Raw genomic sequence first — 21,487 nt, 5'->3', positions numbered from 1 at the left:
GAGCCCGTGAGCCTCGATCAAAGTTCACCAAGCTCTTGGGTAGAAATCAACAACCTGCTTCTGAAGTCGTAAAATTTACATGGAAGTGTGAACTGCCCAGATAGGCAAGAGAGTCATGAAGAAGAAGACTAAAAGTGGACGATTTACAGATCCGGTGCCAGTTTAGCACTGGTACACAAATAGATAAACAGCCCAGAGAAAGGAAAGGAAGCCCAGACAGACCTTACAAAGACGGTCACTTGATTTACAAGGAAAATGCCACTGCATTAGAGTGGACAAAGGATGGTCTTTTCAATAAAAAATGCTGGATAAATTATATATCCATATGAAAAAATGAATTTGTATCCTACCTCACAACACACTCAAAAAATCCAGATAGACTGAAGATCAAAGTGTAAAAGATAAATAACACAAACCTTTTCTAGAATACATAGTAGAATATCCTCACAACCTCGGGAGAAGCAAAGATTTCCTAAACAGGGCAGAAAAAAACACTAATCACAGAGGAGAAGATTGACAACATAGGCCTCATTCAAATTAAGAACTTCTATTCACCAAAAGACACTAAACTGCATCAAAATTAAAGACTTCTGCTCTTGGAAAAACATTGTTTAAAAAATGAAGGAAAACTGGGAGAAAATATTCATAATACATATGTCTAACAAACGATTTGTATCCAGAATATTTAAAGAACTCTTACAACTTAATAATAAGACAAATAGCTCAATTTTTTTAAATGGGCAGAAGACTGAATCAGACACTTCACAAAAGAAACATATAAATGGTCACAAGGTCTGAGACCTAAAGTGTCATCACACCCTGTTAAAGTGGGGACATTTGGGGGCTAGCTAATAAATGAATTCCTGGACAAAGCCTGGTCACAGTAGATCCACTGGGTCTGTGGATCCAGCAGGTGGTCATTTCCATGGTCCATGAATGTAAAATGGAACCGACATATGGCAGGTGGCAAAATGCCCCTATTGGGTCCGTGGTCTGTGGGGTTAGTGGGAAGGTCACGTGGTAGCCTCTGACACTGGCCTCCCATCCTCACCCTGTCAAAGAGCAGTGGAGACACGTGCCTACTTTAAGGGTCTAGGGCATGAAGGGCTGGGGCCTTGTTTAATTCGCTGTCTGGCCTCTGCAGAAAGTGACTGGGTCCTGGTCAATGACTGTGAGCTGGTATAAACTCAACTCAGTGGAGGCCCCACTCACAGCTGTGGCGCCAGGAACCAGATATTCCTACATGGTCCTGTGTCCCCAACAGGAGAACACATGGCCCTGGGAACCAGATACATCCTACGTGGTCCTGTGTCCCCAACAGGAGAACACATGGGCCTGGGGTCAGGGGTGAGAGTAGGACTGAGCCCACTTATCATCATTCCCCAGGACCCCCAGGGCTCTATGTTTCCTGTGTCCCCAATCCTGGGCTCTGCAGGGTTGGAGGTCCTGATCCCCAAAGAGGGTGCCCTTGCCAGGGACACAGCAAGGATCCCCTCAAACCACAAGTGACAACTGCCACCTTGGCCACCTCTTGTCCAGGGACTGCAGGGAGTGGAGTCCCCACCTTGGTGGAGAAGAGGCTGCTTCCCGACAAGGCAGAAAGCATGCAGGACGCAGGTGTGCGCTGAAGCAGCTTTTGTCTCTGTTGCCCAACCACGAGTGGGCCTCAGAGGGTGTGTACAGTTAACCAGGGCTCAGGCTGGGGCCCCCTAATAGGAGGACCACTGAGAGCAGCAGAGGGGACAGCTGAGGGAGGGGGGACTTAGGGAGGACAGTGGAGGAGAGGGATGATGGGTCCAGCTGTGGTCCTAAGGCCAACTGCAACAGTGGGCTGTAGCTCACGCCACTCACCTCCTCCTGGTGAGTCCCCACTCAAGAAGAGAGGCCCCTGGGGCCCTGGAGGGACTGAGAGGAGAACAAGGTCTGAGTGGCATGAGGGTTGACTATGGCAGCCATGGAGGTGCCCCTCAGACTTCCCCTCAGGAAAGGACATGCAGGTCAGCTGCAAGCAGTGCTGCCAGTGGACAGCCTCCAGCTTCCAGCCCAGCAGGATCCCCCTCCCTTTCAAGCAGAGGCCATGCTCTCCCAGGCACCCCCGCTAATGGCCAGGCGTAGCAGACACAGCGACGCTGGCTACAGCGGCCTCCGCAGGCAGCGGAGGCTCCGTGCTGTCTGCATCGGGGTCTGCAGCTCTCTCTGCCCACCCCGCCTCCTCTACTTCCATCTCTCCCGGCCCGGCCAGCCAGCAAGCCCACTGCACCCCACCCACCTCAGCACTGTTTCCCCCCACAATGAGGGCGATCACTCCCTGGCACTTTAGACACATGTTTTACTCACATTTTATCATTTGTTTTAAGAAATAATCTTTTATTTTCAATAAATAACCTCAGTCTCAAAACTTAAAAACAGGGCACCACTCTCCTTACTTCATACTCCTGCTATACCCATGCCCTTTGCCACATGACTGCAGCCCTTCCCACCAGGGGGAAATGCTTCTTCCCTATTCTTGGCTCTGGTTTAGGCCCTACTGCTCGCACTGCCAATGGGATGTCAGCAGATGAGAAGCAAGCAGAGAAAATGGCCTGGACAGCCACTGTCCACAGAGGAGGGACCCAACTTGCAGCTTGGAACTAAGCCCAGACACGTCCAGCGTAGATCAACCAACCTCCAGCCAGCTTACAGATAGTAAGAGAGAAATAAATGCTTCTGGTGTGTCCCTGAGGTTCTGTGGGTGTCTGTTATGCAGCAATAAAGTGACTTACAAAATCATCCAGCACTAACTATAGTCATCTGTGTGTGTGCTTGCCTCCATTTGGTTATGAAAACACACAAAGTTGAGTCAGATACAGACGCTGCCCACAGGATGCAAACCCAATCAGATGGTTAAATCACATGAGGTCAGGATTGGCAGGTGCCCGAAGAGAGATCCAGGTACAATCCTAAAGCAAAGAGGGGTGCCTTCCCTTGGGGAAAGAATTATGAGGAAAGAGTGTAGGGAAGAGGCACCATTTAACCTAAGTTCCGAGGAAGATCTGGGCACATGGAAATGGACGCAGAGGCATGCCAGAAGTAGGATTAAGGGCCCAGAGGTCTGGGAGGATAAAGAATGGCCAAGAGTTCAGTCTGGGATACAGAAAGTGAGGCCATAAGAAATGAGACTGAAACCCTCCTAGAACCAGACCGGGAAGGGTCTTGAAGACCAGAGGGGTGATGTGGATTAAGGCTGCCCCAGGTAGAGAAGCCCAAGGTGACCTGGCCTACATGCCGATCTATATGACCTGGTAGATTTTTATGGTATGAATTAGGGCTGCCCCAGGGAGAGAAGCCCAGGGCATCCTCACCTACATGCCGATCTATATGACCAGATTCGTATCTAAAGTCGTACGACCACACAATAACCAGACCCCATCTGCACTGAAATCATTTAATGACTTTTTATATCATCTTTTCTTTTTCCAGTAAAAATAAGTCACGTACCCATGCCTTATAAATTTAGCCCTAACCCTCAACTCAGGGCAGCAGCTCTTTACTGCCCATGGGTCCTGTCCCCATGATATTCCGTACTATTCTCTAAATAAAAGAGCACTACTGCCAGACCTTGAGAGTCCAAGAAATCTTTCTTTCGACTCTTCGGTTTGCCGTCCCCGCATCACGGGGAGTGTGGAGTCTGCTCTGCATCATGGTGGGGAGGGGAGGGAGGCTGGTAATTTTGAACGAGGACACAAGTGTCTAGCAGAGAGTAAGAATTCAGTCAACGCAAAAAAAGAAACAAAGGCTGAGTGTCGTCTTTTAGACTGGACAATCTGGCGTCAGCAAGTAAGATGGACTGAATCAGAAAAGAGGCTGGCAGAGGGGACACAAGCCAGGAGCACTGACCATGGACAAAAATGGATAATGCTCAGGAAAGCACAAGGTGGACGGCTGGAGAAGACCCTTCATTTCTGCATTCTAGAACCCATGAATGCACATTTTGCTGTGTGGTCCCCATGACACGCGTCTGGCTCCCATGTTTGCTCAGAGGGGACGTGGCCTCCAGAAGTCCCTTGGCTCACCACTGGGAAGCACAAGGCACGTGTCCTGGACGACCTGGATAAACTGTGAACAAAGACTCTGTGGGGTGGGCACACAAGGACACCCTGAACACGACTGGGGGCACCAAAGGACAGAGAGGCCAGAGGGGGACCCCACCGAGCAGTCGCATGCAGACAAACAACGACCATAGCAATGGAAACGTCATCTCTGTCAGCAACGGACGAGCTCATGTAACAAAAACAAAGACCACACCAGGTATGTTTGCAAAATGTAGTCAACCAATACATTTTTCTAAAAATTGGTAAATAAAAGGAAAAAAGTTTTAAGGAGTTTCTGGCGTACAGAAAATTTATTTGGATTTTCTGAAAGATTATAAAACTTTCTTTCCAGAACTTACTCTGACTTCTTGGTAGGTACAAGGTGAGTCCAAAGTCTCTCAATGAAAAACATATACACTAGAAGTCACCCTGAGGAAGACCCAGAAGTCAGAGCCATGTGCACAGAGGAGGCTCCCGCCAACATCACCAACCTAGAAGTGTGCAAAGATGCAAAACTTGCTGAATAAACAGTGCGCTTCAGGTCCAAGGAATATGGTAGGCATTATCAGAATCCCTCCAAATCTTCAGAAGCAGATGAAATTGAAGGTAAACAGTACTGAATAAGAAATGCAGGAATATACCCATCGAGACATGCAAATTGGTTCTGAAACTCTGAGGATTTCCATATCTGTATGAATCTCAACAGAGCATTCAACGCACATCCAGCAGCTATCAAAGAAACTAAGGTGCTTTTACGAAGGAAAACCCAATCTTTAGAAGGAAAATGCTGTAATAACCAGTGAGGCATCCTTCTTTTATCTCTGTTTTTAAAGCTATCCTGAAGATCAGTCCTGTAAGGTAACTGCCTGTGCCGAATGTGTGTAATGACGGGAGCCCGCAAGGGCAGGGCCCGTGGCCTCCAAGTGAACCAAGACAACAGCAGAAACCGCAGTGCAGCTTCACCCAGCAGAGTCAGAGCCACGGACATCCGAGCTAGAAGGGCACGCAGACATCACCCGAAATGAACCGCACCCCTTCATCCTACAAAGGAGGAAACAGGCCCAGTGAGGTGAACTGCCTTCCCCAAGCTCACACAGCTCATTAGCACCGGAGTCAGAAATGAAATGAAGTCTCTTGACTCACATAACAGTCCGCTGCTTTGAAGGAAAAAATACCAAGTTGCGTCTTTAAGGCCAATTTGATGCCACTGTCTGTTTTTTACATGTTACCACACAAGCTAAAGGCACTTAATGAGATAAACAGATAATCGGGGCAAATGAATGGAAGAGGCATCCTCGGGGCTGCCAGCTGTACCCTCAGAGCAGAGCGTGCTGCTGCTGTAAGGGATTACTGAGTCCAAGGCTTAGAGGAATTCAAAGGAGATTAGAGCCTTTGTAAGCCTGAATAGCCGCTCCAGTCAGCTCGCTAAGGGGCTAACAGTGCCCTGGCTGGGGACATAATCTGATCCCCAGCTGGAGGGGGAGGAGGCTTCTGGGGGCACTGCAACACAGACAGCACATTCAGAATCCGAGGGCTATTTTTAGAGACTTCAGCCATCTCTGAGTCTGGCACAGGCTGTGCAGGATGAATGAAGTGCAATCCAGTCCACTGGCAATCACCTGACGGGGGAGAACTCGGTGTGCACAACAGTAAGCCGAAGAGCTGTGCCTAAAAGTGCTTTTCCACACCGGCCTTTCAAACGCTTCAGGACAGCATCGGGTGCTAATTATACAGCCTGGTGTGCAGCAAGTCGAGGCTGACCACAGAGAGGGAACAAAGACGAGAGAGGCCTCTCACCGAGCAGGTCCTGCCTGCCGTCTCATCTCCCAGCACTCGTGCAGGGAGCCCCTGCACCCGAGAAGCTCTGAGGGCGGTGGCAGGGGAGATGCCATCGCCAGAACAGGCTCCCTGACTGCAGTGACAAGGATGGATGCAGGGGACCGGCCACGACCTCCAGAGACAAGGCAGGCGTGAAAACGATGCCAGTCAGAACGTTCTACCCAGGTGTACTCTGGCGATGGTTAAGAGAGAAGAGATCAGGGCAGGTACTCAATAGTCCTGCTCTACGTGACCCGCACGTCTCAGGCCTGGGGTGGAAACCTGCCTTGAGTCACAACGGTGAAGAGTCAGGGCCTCTCAGTCAGTTCCTGACCTAGTTCAGACTCAAAGCCCCCTGATTTTAGGAGCACCCGAGTCCCCTGGGGAAGGACCCTATAACAACGCCACAAGAATAACAGTAAGTCTTCCTCACAGCCCCCCCTAAAAGGGCCCAGGCACGGTCTAGGATGGCTGCATTGTGGGGAAAGAGCAGAGTCCAGACCTGTGAGAGCTGATGCTGAGCCCGGGGAGCTCCACGCACCACCCGGTCTCACAGCCACACCTGGAGTCGTGGCCCAAACCTGCCTCCCGGAGGGCAGGGCTAGTGGGCCAGTGTGTCCCAACTGTGATGACCTCCCCAACTCCTGAATGTGTAATGGAAGGGACAGACTAGGCCCTGCCAGGATCCCCACACAGCACCCACTCCATGGGCAGGAGGGCCAGCGATGACACGAAGGAGATGGAAGCCTCTGGAAGTCCCCTTCCTTATCAAGATCGCAAGCCAAGGCAAGCCACACTGCTGGGAGGGGAGAGCAGGGATGCCAGCAGAGTCTTGAAAGGCACTGGCCTGCTGACTTCACCAGATCCCACTACACTCACCGCCCGGCCCAGGTGGCAGATCCCACTACACTCACCGCCCGCCCGGGTGGCAGATCCCACTACACTCACTGCCAGGCCCGGGTGGCAGGCCAAAGGCTCCTGGAGAATGACAGGGACTGTCACAGACTTCACCAGGCCCACGACGCCAACTGCGCTGCTATTTCTGATGTGCTACCGTTACAAAGGCATAACAACGCAGCCCCTGGCTTCAGACACACACAGATCGACCCAGCACTTTCAGTCACAACACCAACCTGGAAGGGTCAGCAGCACCAGCCACCATCACCAGCAGGGACAGGGGTTCACAGCCCTGGCAAGCCCACATCAGCTCTCTTAGCTCTCACTCCCCATCAGAATCTCGTCCAGGGTGGGCACACCCGGCCGCTGGCCAAAATGGCCCACTGCCTATTTCTGAGCAGCCCTTGAGCTGAGAACAGTTTTGCATTTTAAAAGATATGAAAGGGGGGCCAGCCTGGTGGTGCAGTGGTTAAATGCACACGTCCCGCTTTGGCGGCCTGGGGTTCGCCGGTTCGGATCCCGGGTGCAGACATGGCATCGCTTGGCAAGCCATGCAGTGGTAGGCATCCCACATATAAAGTGGAGGAAGATGGGCATGGATGTTAGCTCAGGGCCAGTCTTCCTCAGCAAAAAGAGGAGGATTGGCAGCAGATGTTAGCTCAGGACTAATCTTCCTCAAAAAAAAAAAAAAAGATATGAAAGGAAACAAGGAAGAGTATGAGAAAGAGACTGTATGGCGCACAAAACCTGAAAGAGCTACCGCCTGGCCCTTCACAGAAAACAACTGTGCCCCTTCCTGTCTCGGCTCCGAATGCGCCCTTTACACCTGCTCTGTGACAAACCACCCAGTCCTCGAGCATCTCTCCGTACTGACCTTCTCAGTCAAGGACTCTGAGGGGCACTGCAGGAGGAAGGGGCTTCTGCAGTGGGGCCCCCTGAGAGGTGTGGTGTGAAGGTGTCCAGTGAGCTTGGACCCCGAATAGGCCCAAGACCCCCATCCCTCTGTGATCCCACTGCCTAGGCCTGCCAATAACCTTTCCATGGCCCTCTCAACACAGAACCCGACACCCCGAGGCTTCCTGTCCACACCAGCTCCAGAAGGCCCCACACCCAGGCCAGCATTCTGGTTCCTTCTGTAGGCCCCTGCATGGCCCATCTGCACCCTGCCCACAGCCCCGAGGGTTCCCATCCCTTCCGCCCTCCCAGGGCACACCACACCACCGCCGTGACCACCTGCACTCAAGGGTGGCCGACTGCCTGCCCAGCAACTGCAGACCAGCTCCCGCCTGGCCAAAGCAGCCAACCTGTCTACTGACCAGCGGGCTGAGCCACACTTTCTCCAACATGGTCTGCCCCCCTGCATGTCCCCCTCCTTGAGTGCCCCACTGAGTCCTAGGGACCAGAGTGAGCTGCCTTCTGTCAGGTATCAGTTACTCTTCTGTCATGGTTAGTAATTCCCTATCCCAAACTTCCCTACTGGCCCTGCTGCCTGGTTTCCAGTCCGTGACCCAGACCACACACCGTGACAGCATCCAGACACCGGATCACATGAACAGGACAGCCTGCTGCCCGGGCCTGCTGGTTAAGAAGCATCAGGAGCCTCAGACGCCCGAGTGAAAGGAGGTGCAGGGGTGCGGAGCAAGGCCATGGAGGTCCAAGGCCACTGCTCAGTGACATTCCCCAGGCTCTGGCTGGTCATCTGGAGCATGCTGGGGTATCTTCGTCACTGGCGGCCTAACGCTTGGTGGCAACATACGACACGCTGACCATGGGGCTCTAACCCAGCAATCTGTCAGGTTGCCAGCTGAGTGGAACTTGGATCAGGAGAGGTTCTGCTGTAGGTCCAGGCATTAGGCACCCCCACTGGTACTCACAGTGTCTGAGGCAAATAAGATTGCTGTACGGAGCCACTGACGACCCCGGGTGGGAGGGTCACAGGCCAGACCTAGGGTCTTGTTGCCAAGCAATGCCTGTTTTGCATATAAGTGCTCTGCTGTCAGGAACAGCTCCTGGCAGCTCCTGAACCCCAGTAAGCACGAGTGGACTGCCTAACCATGGGACACAAGTACTACACACCCTGAGTACAGCGCATCGTGAAATGGGGGTTGTCCAATCCACCAAGCCATAAGGAGAGGCAGACACATCTAACACCGAGGGGGAATTTTGTTTATTCCAAACAAACTGGGTACAAACAGGTCCTGAAAGCACAGCAGGTTCCTAATCCAGTGGCCACATTGCCTCTACTCTGGGGATACTCCTCTGATCCCATAGGAGGAACATCAGCCCTCAGCTTACAGATGAATCTGCCCAGACACCGCGCCAACCGGAAGTGCCTTACACAGAAGTATCTGAAAGGAGACGAAACCCTGAGCATGTGCCTGGTGGTCCATGTTGCCCCGGGGGGTAGATGGTCAGAGACATGATCAGATTGGCGTCTGGAGAGTGGCGTCCATCCTGGCCATGTGATCCGGCTTGGAAAGATGGAACAGAAGCAAAGCAAGGAAGGATGCAGGTGGACTGCTCAGAACAAGTACAGAGCATGAGTCTATCTGCTCCCATGAAGGCACGTCGTCTACAAAGGAGGCTCCCAAGAAGACCTACTGTAAGGGCACCAGCCATCCCTCCCGCGCCCCAGTATGCAGTGCGTGCTGCGCAGGGCTCCTTCAAGCTCCTGTTCCAGTAACATCCCCTGTACCGTCGGACCCTCCACGTACGGATGGAGTCACTTCCGTAGTAACCAAGATGGATGTCACGCCAGCACCCCCTCTTGCTGCCTGTACCCCACTTTGCTGTAGTGAGTCCCCTCTCCCAAATACCTGATGTGGTTTCTTGACCCCGACTGATAAACTCACCCAGATGTCCACAGGGATGGCAGTATCACTCATCAAAACGAGTCATTCAGAGGAAACCACAGTTTAGACTGTGCTGCTTTTGAGATGCTCAAGAGATATCTAGGTGAAATGGCTACCCAGGCAATTTGATATTTCTATCTGAAGCCCAGGATGGAGGTAAAGGTTTAAGATTATTTTTCTCCTCCAGTATGTTCATTAACATTTCCTTTCATTTATCAACTTAACAGAGTCTAGGACTTCCGATTCTAGCAGTGCAGCTAATTATACTTTCTGAAAAAAGTTATACCTTCTACAAAGTACTCATATGTATTTTCAAATGTATAGCTATGTTTTCAGGAAAGTAAAGAAGCAGGATGCAAATGACCAGGAGCAAAAAATAAAGCTGTTGTTGAAACCAGAGCAGTAAGCTACAGCTGCCCTTTCCATATTTGTCTCTACTAGAATCTAAAGACGCCATACGGAACAGGAAATTAAGCTTTAGGTGCACAAAAGGTAGAGAATTGGAACCGAGACCTGTACAAAAATCTAGGCTCCAGAAGGGCCACACTCGCATTAAAAGAGCAAGCTGAAAAAAATTATTCTCCAGCTGGCATAGGGACATGCCAAGAAAACTCGTTTATCTCAGCTACAGGTCTGGGCAGAGAAGAGTCTACCCCAAGAACATGTAACCTGCCTTGGTCCTTACAAAAGTCTGGGTTTGAATTTACACTACCAGCTTGTTGTTGTTAGTGCCATCGAGTGGATTCCGACCCCTAGCAACCCTCTGGACAGCAGAGTGGAACCCTGCCCAATTTTTTGCACCATCCTCTCATCTTCTAGCACTGTACCAGACACCGCTCTGCTGCTGTTCATAGGGTTCTCATGGCCAGGTTCTTCTTCCTAATCTGTCTTAGTCCAGAAGTTCTGCTGAAACCTGTCCGCTATGGGTGACCCTGCTGGTGTTTGCAATCCCAGTGGCATAGCTTTCAGCATCACAGCAACACACAGCCGCGACAGTATGACAACCGATAGACGAGAAGCGTGGTTCCCTGACCAGGAAACAAACGCAGGCTGTAGCAGTGAGAGTGCAGGATCTTAACCACTAGACCACCAACACCAAACCTGGTTTGGTCCAGGAAATCCTAAAGCAAGCATTTAACTTAAAGAAGTCCCTGAATTGCCAAGTGAGATTTTGTTTCGACAATCATAATGTTTATTCCTAGGCATCTTATTCAGTCCCGTCGTTGGCAGCCCCAGGCATTGTCCGGACGATGCAAATCATCTCCGGAATAATGCACCCACAGCCCAGCCCCTCAGGGTGCCCACAGGTTCAGAGCAGCCCAACAGGAGCTTATCATAAAACAGGATAAAATTCACAAAGACAACAGTGACACTGAGTGAGAGGTGGCCAGAAAAACAAATCACAGAATTACAATTCCAATGACTTCAGATATTGGAATCTTTAGAATGTTTAAAGAAATAAAAGTTGGAATCAAAAATATGAGCAAGCAACCGAAGACTATCAAAATTTACCACCAATATTTTCAAAAGAACAAAATAAGATAGGTAGAAATAAAAATTATGATTGTTAAAATAAAATCTCAGTTGTCAATTTAATACTAGATTAGAAATAACTGGTAGGAATTAATCATTGGACTAAAGATGTAAAGAAAGTACCCAGAATGCAGCACAGAATGACAAAGACAGAGAAATATGGTGGGAAACTGAGATGGCCCACCATGCGTCCAGGTGAAGGAGCAGAGGGAAACAGAGACTACGGACATATAGCATCTTAAGGGAGATCATAAACAGGGGCATCCAGACTTCTTCCCTCCAACTGGGCCACCTGCAGACAACCAGAAGGGTTCGCCCATTTCTGAAACCCAACTTCGCATAGACTCAGCTATTTCCCGAAGCTGTGGCTGCATGCCTGTGTCAGACCCAGCGCCAGCACCCTGAGAACTGCCAAGACAGAGGGGGCCTGCACAGCACGCCACCCAACCTCACACCTCAGCCTAATGGCCTCATCACCAACCACCCAAGGTGCTCTGGGACCTAATGCATTGCTGACATGTGCATTACCTTGCACTCTGCATGCAGCCACCCATCTTTTGGTACCTACTTGCTTGACACCCAAGTGTTTGCTTTCTGGACAGTGACCCATCCATGTTCTCATTAAAACAGAGAACGCGGTGATTCATCAGCATTAGTTGGAGCAAAAACAGCATGTGTCACCTTAAGAGATGGGTTTTTTTAAAATCACCATTATAAACTACTCTGGTACCCACTCACATCAGAGTGCAACAAAAACCTTCATACCTTCATCTTTGATAATCTAGTAATTTGCTGATTGATGTGTTTAGGTTTCTAATATTCTTCTCCAGGCTGAAACATCAAAAATGCCCGCCTATAAAAATATCCAGTCAACATGATTTACATATAAAAGCACTTTTTTGAGTCAACCCTGGGGAGGGGTGGGAACAGTCTTTACATTAAGAGCCCAAGGAGACAGCACAGGGTCCACGTGGACGTCAGAGCAATGCTGAGATTCTGGCAGGCTACTTAGAGCTGTGCGACCTGGGGCGGGTCATTGCTGAAACCCTCAGCCTCAGTCTCCATAGCTGTAAAACGGAGACGGCCACCAAAGCCCAGCTTCTGGGGATTCCGAGGTTAAATGAGACGGAAAATGGAGCATGTTTATTGCAGAGTCCATAAAAGACGGCAATACTGGGTGACAGACGTGAATCTGCAGAGGCTGTAGGACAGTGATCGAGCTCTCCAGGCAGGTCGGTAAACAGGCTTCAGATCCCGTAGAAAGGAAAGTCCCTTGTTTTGCAGCTGGTACATAAGGCTGTGAAGTCAGTCAGTGCCACACAGTTTTACATACACGACTCGGAAAGTTTAGATTTGTGTTACGTCACACGCCACATGATTCACTGGAATGAAATACCACCTCTTGCTGGTCTCAACCTCTCTGGCTAAAAGAAGTAACAGGATCTCGCCTGGCTTACTAGTCGTCATGAGGTGGCCTGTGGTCAATCAGCTAGACTTCTGCAAGTAGCTTGTTGTAAGGAGGGTGAGAAGAAAAATATCCTTTAACTGATTCTAGAAAGTCCATCCTGGTATCCTGGTTCACCATTTCTTAGAAATTACCTTAAAATAGGAAAGGGAAGTGTTGTGCTTTATTGGTTCGTTCTTTTCTTTCTGACTTTTTTAACTTTCAGGGGGGTGAGGAATGAGGGAGTATTTGGCCATAATTCTCAAACTTTTTCTTTCCACCTGAGGTGGCAAACTCCCCTTTCAGCCTGTCAGTACCCCAGCATTTGCAGAGCACCCTCGTGCGTCCATCCCTCTGTGCTTTTTGTACCTTTATCACCCATGTCTGCGGGTAAGCTAAACACTTACCCGGGACCCCCCAGAGGGACTCGGACCCCGCTCCTAACTCTGCATGTACCCCTTCCCCTCCCCACGCTGCCTCTAGGCTGCAGCTCAGGATTGTGAGCTGCCAGGGCCGGAAGGAGCACCAAGGGCCGCAGATGGATGGGCAAGCAGTTAACTGTGCACCATCTCCCGGCTTATCTGCCCTTATGACCAGGGTTTCTGCTGGAGAACTGCTTTAATGTGTGGACCCTGTCTCACTCACCTGAATCTGAGCTCTGGAGAGTAGGGCTGTGGCTGTCTGACTCACCCCTATATGTGCCTGGTAGGCAGTAAGAACTCAGTGCATGCTTGTTGGATAAATGAGTTCACTTTCCAAGTGAGGGCAAATGTCCCATCTGATTTCAATATTAGCAAGCAAGTCCTTTTGGGGAGGAAGGGGGCGCTCTTTTTTTTCCGTTAAAGGCCACCTGGTGTGGCTCCTTGAATGAGACTGTGCTCAGTAGAACGACCAGACACGCTTCCTCCAGCCCCACAAACAAATCCAGCACAGCGTTGCATGCAGGGCCGGAGTGCTGAGGACACAAGGTCTCTTTCAGCTTCCCAGTTACTGCAGCCACTGCGCGCCCCCTAGTCATTCCTAAGAGCAGCCTGCAAGGCTGCCGCTGCCCCCTTTCCTTGGCTCCTTCTTCCTCTTCTGCACCTTCTGCAAAAATCCACTCAACCTGAAAACATGAGAAGTCGGATTTCTCTGCTTTGCCCCTAAGTGTCCTCCAGTTTGCAGTGGGCTTGCCCCTGCTTCTCAGCATCCCTCCAGGAGGCAGTGGGTGTCCGTGAGCATCACCAGCCAGAGTGCACGGTGGTGAGGAGGAAGGAAAGGGTAGAAAGCAAGTCTAAGAAAAAGAAACCTTCATTATGAAAGGCAAAACAGACCTGGAACTAGTCACTAGAAATGGCTTTTTTTTTTTAAAGATTGGCACCTGAGCTAACATCTGTTGCCAATCTTTTTTTTTTCTTCTCCTGAAAGTCCCCCAGCACACAGTTGTATATTCTAGTTGCAGGTCTTTCTGGTTCTATGTGGGACACTGCCTCAGCATGGCCTGATGAGCGGTGCCAAGTCCGCTCCGAGGAGCCAAACGGGCGAAACCCTGGGCCACCGAAGCAGAGTGCACCAACTTAACCACTCGGCCACAGGGCTGGCCCCCAGAAATGTTTATATCATTTTTATGAAAAGAAAAAATAAAACAAAACAAAATGATGAGAAAAGGCAAATGGAAGGGAGCAGTTCAAGTGACAAGATGAAAAAATGAGAAAAACTTCAACAATTTCGTAAGTTCTTCCAAACGTCACTCTTACCAAATAAGGTTTGTGAGCAACTATTGTGTGTACAGACGGCCTTAGCAAACAGTGCCCTTTCAAGTGATTAATGAAAGTTCTCTGTAGATGGCCAGTTCAAAAATACAATCTAAATTCACTGTTACAACACTTAATGTTGAATAATTCTTATTTTTACCTGTCCAACCACTCCAAATTAAAATTCCCTGTTGAAACCTGATTCCAAAATAAATAAATTAATTGAATTTTCAGTATCTTTCCAAAAGTAATTGTGATTATTTCAAATTCCTACAGATGGGTCAAAAAGGGAGAAAAAAAATAGAAGCAACAAATACTTTTAACAGAAATGAGAGATTAAAACCAAAAATTCTATGGGACTGTGCAGGGCCCCTTTATTAAACACCAGAGGATCTGGTACTAATTAAATCGAGTTAGCGTCAGGTGGAAAGGCCAAATTCAAATACTAGAAGGCTTTCAAAGGTGAAATGCTTGAAAATGGGATTTTTATATTCAAGGTTGCAAGATAAACCAGTGAGAGCCAGTGGTGCAGCATCATTTGATGGGGGAACTCCCAGCCAAGTCAACCAAGTAAGGTTATGGAAATTCCAGGACAAACCCCAGAGACACTGTGGTCCCTTGAACCGCGTGCTGGACTTGTGTGAGCAGCCGTCACCACGGCCCGCTGGCCCTTCCCACTTTCATCCTCTGTGCATGAGCTGGGGAGACCCTCCCCACACAGCCCTCCTGTGGTGGCCAGGCCAGGCATGCCCTGCAGCCACGTGCAGCTCATACAGTCCTGCACATGGCTGACAGCTGCTCTGGATCAAGTGTGCTTTCACCCTGGACAAAGTGAGGGAGTCGGTTCTCTCTGCCTTTGTCTGCAGCAAACTCAAAACACCATCCCACAGGCTCCAACAAGCTATTGTGCATATCTAAACATACCCCAAATCGCGGTTCCTGTCTATTTAGTGCCCTCATTCATTCCCTCGTGTTTAACCTTGAAACCTGATTGCAAATGCTCCGACATCAGAGCCTACAGACATCAGAGCCTACAGACGGTCGCAGGCTGCAGCTCCCACTCCTTGCGGGTGTGCGCTTTGATGGGCTTATGGGCAGAGCCAGCTGGCTGCACAACGCCGTTGCCCGGGGAACGGCCACTGAAGTGTGTGCTCAAGTCCTCACACACACAGGCCCACTGCAGCCTGCCACGGCCGCGGCTGTGCATGGGAAGCCCAGCTGGTGCCCATTAATGCTCTTGGTCTGGTAGGGACGAGGAGCTAGTCCCAGAAGCCTTATTCTTCCACTGACAAATAGGCTTCTCTCGCTGCCTTGCTAATGAACATGGCATCCTCACCCATCCAAACTAAACACAGAGCATAAAGAAAGAACTATCTCAAGGATGTGCTCTTACTGAATAATGCGTCGACTACAATGAGAGGGCAGCCCCGCAGCCCCAGGAAGTGGTCCATCCTTTTACTTGCTGTAAACTTTTCTCTTTCCTCTCTTTATTTTCCTTAAAATGGCTCAAAATGTAGGAAGCAGGTGGGAGTGGATTCTGAATACACAAAAGTAAAGGACTAATTTTAAACATATCTATTTGATCATCAATCTTTTTAAAATGCTAGGGCAACCGTTCTGAAATTCTGGATCTCTCCACGAACCGTAAAAAAAGAAAAAGTTACTTGGGGGGCTTAATAACATTCTACATATTTATAGCACTTTTCATTTGACAATCTCCAAGTGCTCAGATCTTTACAAATACCAAAGGTGGCTGAACTTGGTCAAACGGTGCAATTTTCATTTGATGGCCTGCCGAAAAGCCCATGAAAAGGAGGGGTCCCAGGAAGTGGGCTGGGCAGCTCATTTTGTGTGCAACAGATCCCAAAATAACATTGCTTCCTCCACACCTGACCACCACGAGCCAGATAAAACACAGTCACGTTACAAACTTTCTATACGGAATTGAAGTAAAAGGCATAATGCAATGGGAAAAAACAGACTCTGAAGCTGGACAGACCTGAGTTTGAATCCTAGCTCTGGTTTAGTTGCTCTGTGATCCTAGGAAAGCATTTCTCACCAACAGAATGAGAATAACTTCTCCTGCCTAGAGGGAGATTAAGTGGGTTGAGGACCCCAAAGTGCAGTCACGACACAGAGATACGTGAAGATGAGTTCCAGGCCTTCCTGGTGCTGTGGTCTGCAGGGTGGATGCTGGGCAGACGGTGCCAGCCTCAGGCCCACACCCCCATCTCGCACCAGTCTGTGCGCTGGTGCATCAGCCTTCACTCTTGCTTTTCCTTGCCCTGTCTTCAGGGCCTGCCGTCTCCTTCCTAACCTGGGTCTTGGGGAGCCTCTGGACTCCATGGAGCCCTGCCTCTGCCTGCTCCCTTTCCACATCCTCCTCTGTGGTTTCCAGTTTCTTTTTCTTCCCCTCCTTAACATGTGGCAGTCTTCAGTTAGTGTTGCTCATGGGAATCTGGTTGTCCATCCTGTGAGCGATACCAGCTTAACACAAGGTTGACATTAGGGAAGCCATATTATAGAAAGGAAGCCAAGTGTAACTTTGAATGACCTCTGATTAACTAACCCAGCTGGATCTGCACCCTCCAGGAGATATACATGCTCTGTAGATTTTACGGCCCCTGCTTGCATAATACCTCCCAGCTGCAATAAGACAATAATTGTTTAAGTCCCCTAGGAATGTAATGGCCCCCGGATGGAGAGTCTACACTAGTATCCATCATCGATGACAGTTGAAAGGTCTGGCGTGGTGACTCCCAGTCTGCAATGCCAGGGGGTCAACATTGCTAACCCCCTCCTCTATAGCCCACTAGACCTGTCTAACTGCTTCGAAAATCTGTACACCTTCAAGAAGGTTCTTTAGGACGCTAGTCGATCATCTTCCAATCAGCTAGCTCATGACTTATTAAAATTCCTTTCTCTATCACCATCTTGCCTCTTGCCGGATTGGCTTTTGTCTTGCAGTGAGCAGATCGGGCCCTTTGCATGATAACATAAGCATCCTTTATGGTTGGGGGAGCCACAGGACTCATTTGGCCAGTGTGTGGTGAGTAAAAGTGACATACATCCCCTCTGGGACAGGACCTCTGGGCAGGACCTCTATCCCCTGTACTGCAGGTGACACCCCAAGCAGTGGCTTCTCTCAGCTTGGGCAGCAGGATGAGGAGACAGGAGAGGGCCCAGATAACCCGCAGGGACATGCAGCCTGAGCACAGGTGGCAGGAGAGAGAAGAAGGAGGAGGGAGATGCAGCAGGACCGGAGGGATGGGTCCCTGCGCTCCCACCGTGGAGAGACTGAGCGCCCGCCACGGCTACATGAAAATACCGAGACCTGGGTTTCTTCCTCGAGAAATTCATCCAAAAGACTAACTCAGACAAGAACAAAAGACGTATATGTACAGATTTCCAATATAGCTCTGTTTATACGAGCAAAATATTGAAAATAAATGACTGCCAAAGGAGAACTGGTTAAATACACCAGGACACTTCAAACCAACACTGAAAATGACCTGGTAAGAGAACCATTTCTACCTCCCATCCAGTTCTACAAGCAGGTGGTCCTCCATGCCTCCCGGCTCCATGTCCGTCTTCACACACGCCAGAGACCCCAGCCCAGAGAGGAGGGCTGCGGAGAAGGGGAAGAGAGGAGTGGGCTCTAAGCACACTCTGGGATTCAGGGCAGACGGGGCCCGATGATGGAGCCAGAGCCCCCAACACAGGATGACTGCTGTGAGGGGCGGGGGGCAGCAGTGCCCTCCACCCGCTGACCTGCATTACAAACACTGCCCTCAGCCTCAGCCTGAGTCAAGACTTGGGGTCAATTGGAGCCCAACATGGGGGGCTGAGTGCTTCCACCTCAAAACAGGAGTTTGCCTGTTTCCTCCCAGAAATGCTCCGTGTGAACTGAAAAAACTGCTCTGAGTTCCAAAAGAGAAAGGTTGCTGCCAACCACAAGGAAACAAGGTTTAGGAAGCTCCGAGCTTCTGTCCTCACACAAATGCTACCAATCAGAGCTCTCAGAGGTCAACCTGCTCTTGGTTCTCTCACTCTTGGAACCTAGAGCATGGCGTGCGGAGCCGAGCAGCCATGCTGAGGGACCACAAGTGGGTGCTCTAGCTCCTGTGGTTCAAGCCTTTCCAGTCAAGAGCCAACACCAACTCCTACACATGGGAGCAGATGAACCTTCCAGGGATCCCAACTCCCTCCTTCCAGCCCAGCCTCCAGGGATTATGGAGTAGAAAGGAGCCAATCCTGCTCTGTCCTGCCTGATTCCCAACCCAAGAACCCACACACATGATAAAGGGTTGTTTCCACTACTAAAAAAAAGTCAGCCTTATGTACAAGCCAAAGGGTATTTTATAACTGCTGTCATTACATATACCTGCGTATGATGTCCATATGCACCCCAATGACACTGAAAATGCTTTCCCATGGTGGACTTTCCCTCAATCTCCAGTTGGTAGATGCTAAACTTCAGAAAGCCCTAGGAGAGGAGCACAGAAGGAGCAGGACAAAGGATCTCCAGGAGGTCGTCCTGCCAGGTGTGTCCCAGGAATATGGGAAGACCTAGAGGTGAGGGACATTCTGGTGTTCAAATCCAGAAACGCCGTGACAGTCAAGCTTCCAGTGTGTGTCCTCTGAGATATATTGTCACTTCAGTAATTCAAGAAAGTATTTCTGTAAGCAGATATAAAAGGCAGCGTGCTCTGGGGAGCAGGGGGTGCTCTGTATTCCTAGATATCCCCCAGAGTACCTCACAGAGCACAGGCACTGAAACCCCACTGATGATAACCGACAGAGCCCCCCGGTATTATTGTGTCCATCTGCCCAGTAGTCCCACGGCCGGGTGATCAAACTCATGTGCAGGTAGGGAAAGCACAGCTCAGAGAGAGGCATCCTGCCCAAGGACACACCAGCAGCGAGGAGCAGATCGAGCCCAGACCTGACTTCAAAACCAAGCTAGTGACACCAGGTTCCAGGGTCTCAGCACTGGGTCTGCTGAAGGGCAGGGTCTGGGCATGGAGGCCACCAAGTGAAGAATCGCTGAGCTGCTTCCACTGAAATGTAAGCTCCCTGTGGGCAGGGGGTCTAAGTAACTCTTGTTTTCCCAACACCAAGAGACTTGCCTGGCATATGGCATATACTTGATGGTATTTGTTGAGTGGATGAAAGGACGGATGAGCAGATGGACAGATGGACAAATGGACAGATGCATGCTCTGGTACCCATCCAGCACGGGATCACTGACTGCCCGACAGTAGCCAAGCTTTCTGTTTTCCTAAGGGGAAAAGAAAACTAAGAAGAGCCTTCCCGCAGGGTGTGACTAGGAAGGTGTGAAGGACTTTTGTCTCCTCCCCCACGACTCTCTGTTCCCTCCCAACTCGGTTTACTTGCCCCTTTCTTTTAAATTTTTTTAAATTTTTTTTCCCCTTTTTCTCCCCAAAGCCCCCCAGTACATAGTTGTATATTCTGCGTTGTGGGTCCTTCTAGTTGTGGCATGTGGGACGCTGCCTCAGCGTGGTTTGATGAGCAGTGCCATGTCCGTGCCCAGGATTCGAACCAACGAAACACTGGGCTGCCTGCAGCGGAGCGCGCAAACTTAACCACTCGGCCACGGGGCCAGCCCCTACTTGCCCCTTTCTTGATTCTCCAATGCATTATCTGCATTCTCATGGCCACCCCTTAGTCTCTTATTTTTCTTTTCCCCGGGAATCATTCCTATGAAGCTACCTGCACATGTCTGTGGGGTTTATACAGGATGCACTATCTCCTGGGGGTCGCTCAGTGGTGTTCCTCATGGAGGCTATCTGAGGAGCGCATGCCTCTCTTCTCCTGGCTCCCACGTGGTGCATGTTGGACATGATTAGAGACTCGGGACATGAGAAACAGTGCCCTTGGGGAGGAGCAGGCAGGAGAAGCAGGCCCCCGCGACCTGCAGCCGCTGTTTTTCTGTCTGTCTTTCAGGTTCCTCACTGGGAAACGAGGGGTGCTATCTGTCAGCCACTCCTACTTCTACTAATGGGCACAGAGGTCCTCTAAAATACACATCACTGTCTCATCTCAGAGCAAAACAATCAAACACTGAATTTGAAGTGTATTTTGGGACCCTTCAGAAGTTTCAGAAATTTTCATTAAAATTATCCAACTCCCTCGGAAGTTAGCCCAGGGTAGATAAACTGACGACTGTGAAAGGCCAGAAGTCATGGCTGAAGAAAAGTCTTCCCTCCTCCAGTCTGCCAGGGCGTCTAGGAAGGGCTTTCACTTCCCTCACTGGCAGTGTACATAAATAACAGTCATTAATGATGGAGGAATACTAACAATAAAAAACAAAAGTACTTCCCATTGCAAAGCCAGGCCATCCTCGCAGTCCTTGAAAGAACAGATGCAGACTGGAACCTGTTGCTAAGCAACAGAACCCTCCCTGCCCTCCCTCTCCCCCTCCTCCGCTCCTTTTCATTCCTCAGGTGTCGCTGGTGGACCTATCAGCCAGTGTCAGGGGTGGCAGCCACTTGATGCGAATCCAAATGTGCGGTTCCCAGTAGACCACACCGACCCTTCACTGTCTCCAACAAAAGCTTCTGCCCAAAAGTGCAGCTGGGCACCACAGCACAGTCAAGGCATATGTTCACCTCGGCACACCCCACCTTTGAAAATACATGCATGTTATTCAAAACACGCAACGTAGGGATGTGCCCTTACTGAAAGTCTACGAGGAGGGCGCTTTTTAAATGAGACTCCGGTCAGGTGGTTCTTCTCTCACAAGGCGGGGGCATGGGCACTCACAGACGGCTCTCAGGGGAGCAGCTGGCTGTGTCCAGCAGCGTGCCACCAACCTCATCCCAGCCACACGGCCAGCGTCTATGTGCGCAGGAACACCAATGCGCCCACTGCTAGGGCACGGTGCTTTCTCCAAGTGCTTCCACATCCATGATCCCCTTCCACTAAACGGCAGTCTTTCAGATCCATGATGTTCACATGCTCCTTGGCTTTCTGGAGTTTTAACTGCCCCCTCTGCTTCCTTCCTCGAAGTGTGGCGAGGAAGGACGAGGGAAATCCATCTTCCTTTCACTGGCAGATCTCTGCTCTCCTCCCTGGGCTCTCGGCTCACTGTGTTTGCCTCCTCTGTCTCCATCACCC

General features: G+C 50.1%; 1 protein-coding gene across 12 annotated transcripts in view; it reads right to left on the bottom strand.

Annotated features, from left to right (window-relative positions):
- EIPR1 (EARP complex and GARP complex interacting protein 1) overlaps positions 1–21,487 on the bottom strand; it is a 136,364-nt gene that overhangs the window by 49,149 nt on the left and 65,728 nt on the right. For 6 of the 12 annotated variants that reach the window (XM_070571788.1, XM_070571789.1, XM_070571790.1 and 3 more), the window contains one exon: positions 417–472. The exons of the other annotated variants lie outside the window; for them this stretch is intronic. In XM_070571788.1, coding sequence (XP_070427889.1) covers positions 417–432 — 16 coding nt within the window. In that variant the 5' untranslated portion in view covers positions 433–472. The remainder of the gene's footprint in view (positions 1–416; positions 473–21,487) is intronic. 12 annotated transcript variants of the gene reach the window in all.

The sequence above is a fragment of the Equus przewalskii genome, chromosome 14 (assembly GCF_037783145.1).
Source record: "Equus przewalskii isolate Varuska chromosome 14, EquPr2, whole genome shotgun sequence".
Lineage (NCBI taxonomy): Eukaryota > Metazoa > Chordata > Mammalia > Perissodactyla > Equidae > Equus > Equus przewalskii.
Note: the sequence above shows the minus strand (reverse complement) of the source record. Positions and strands in the feature narration are given on the sequence as shown.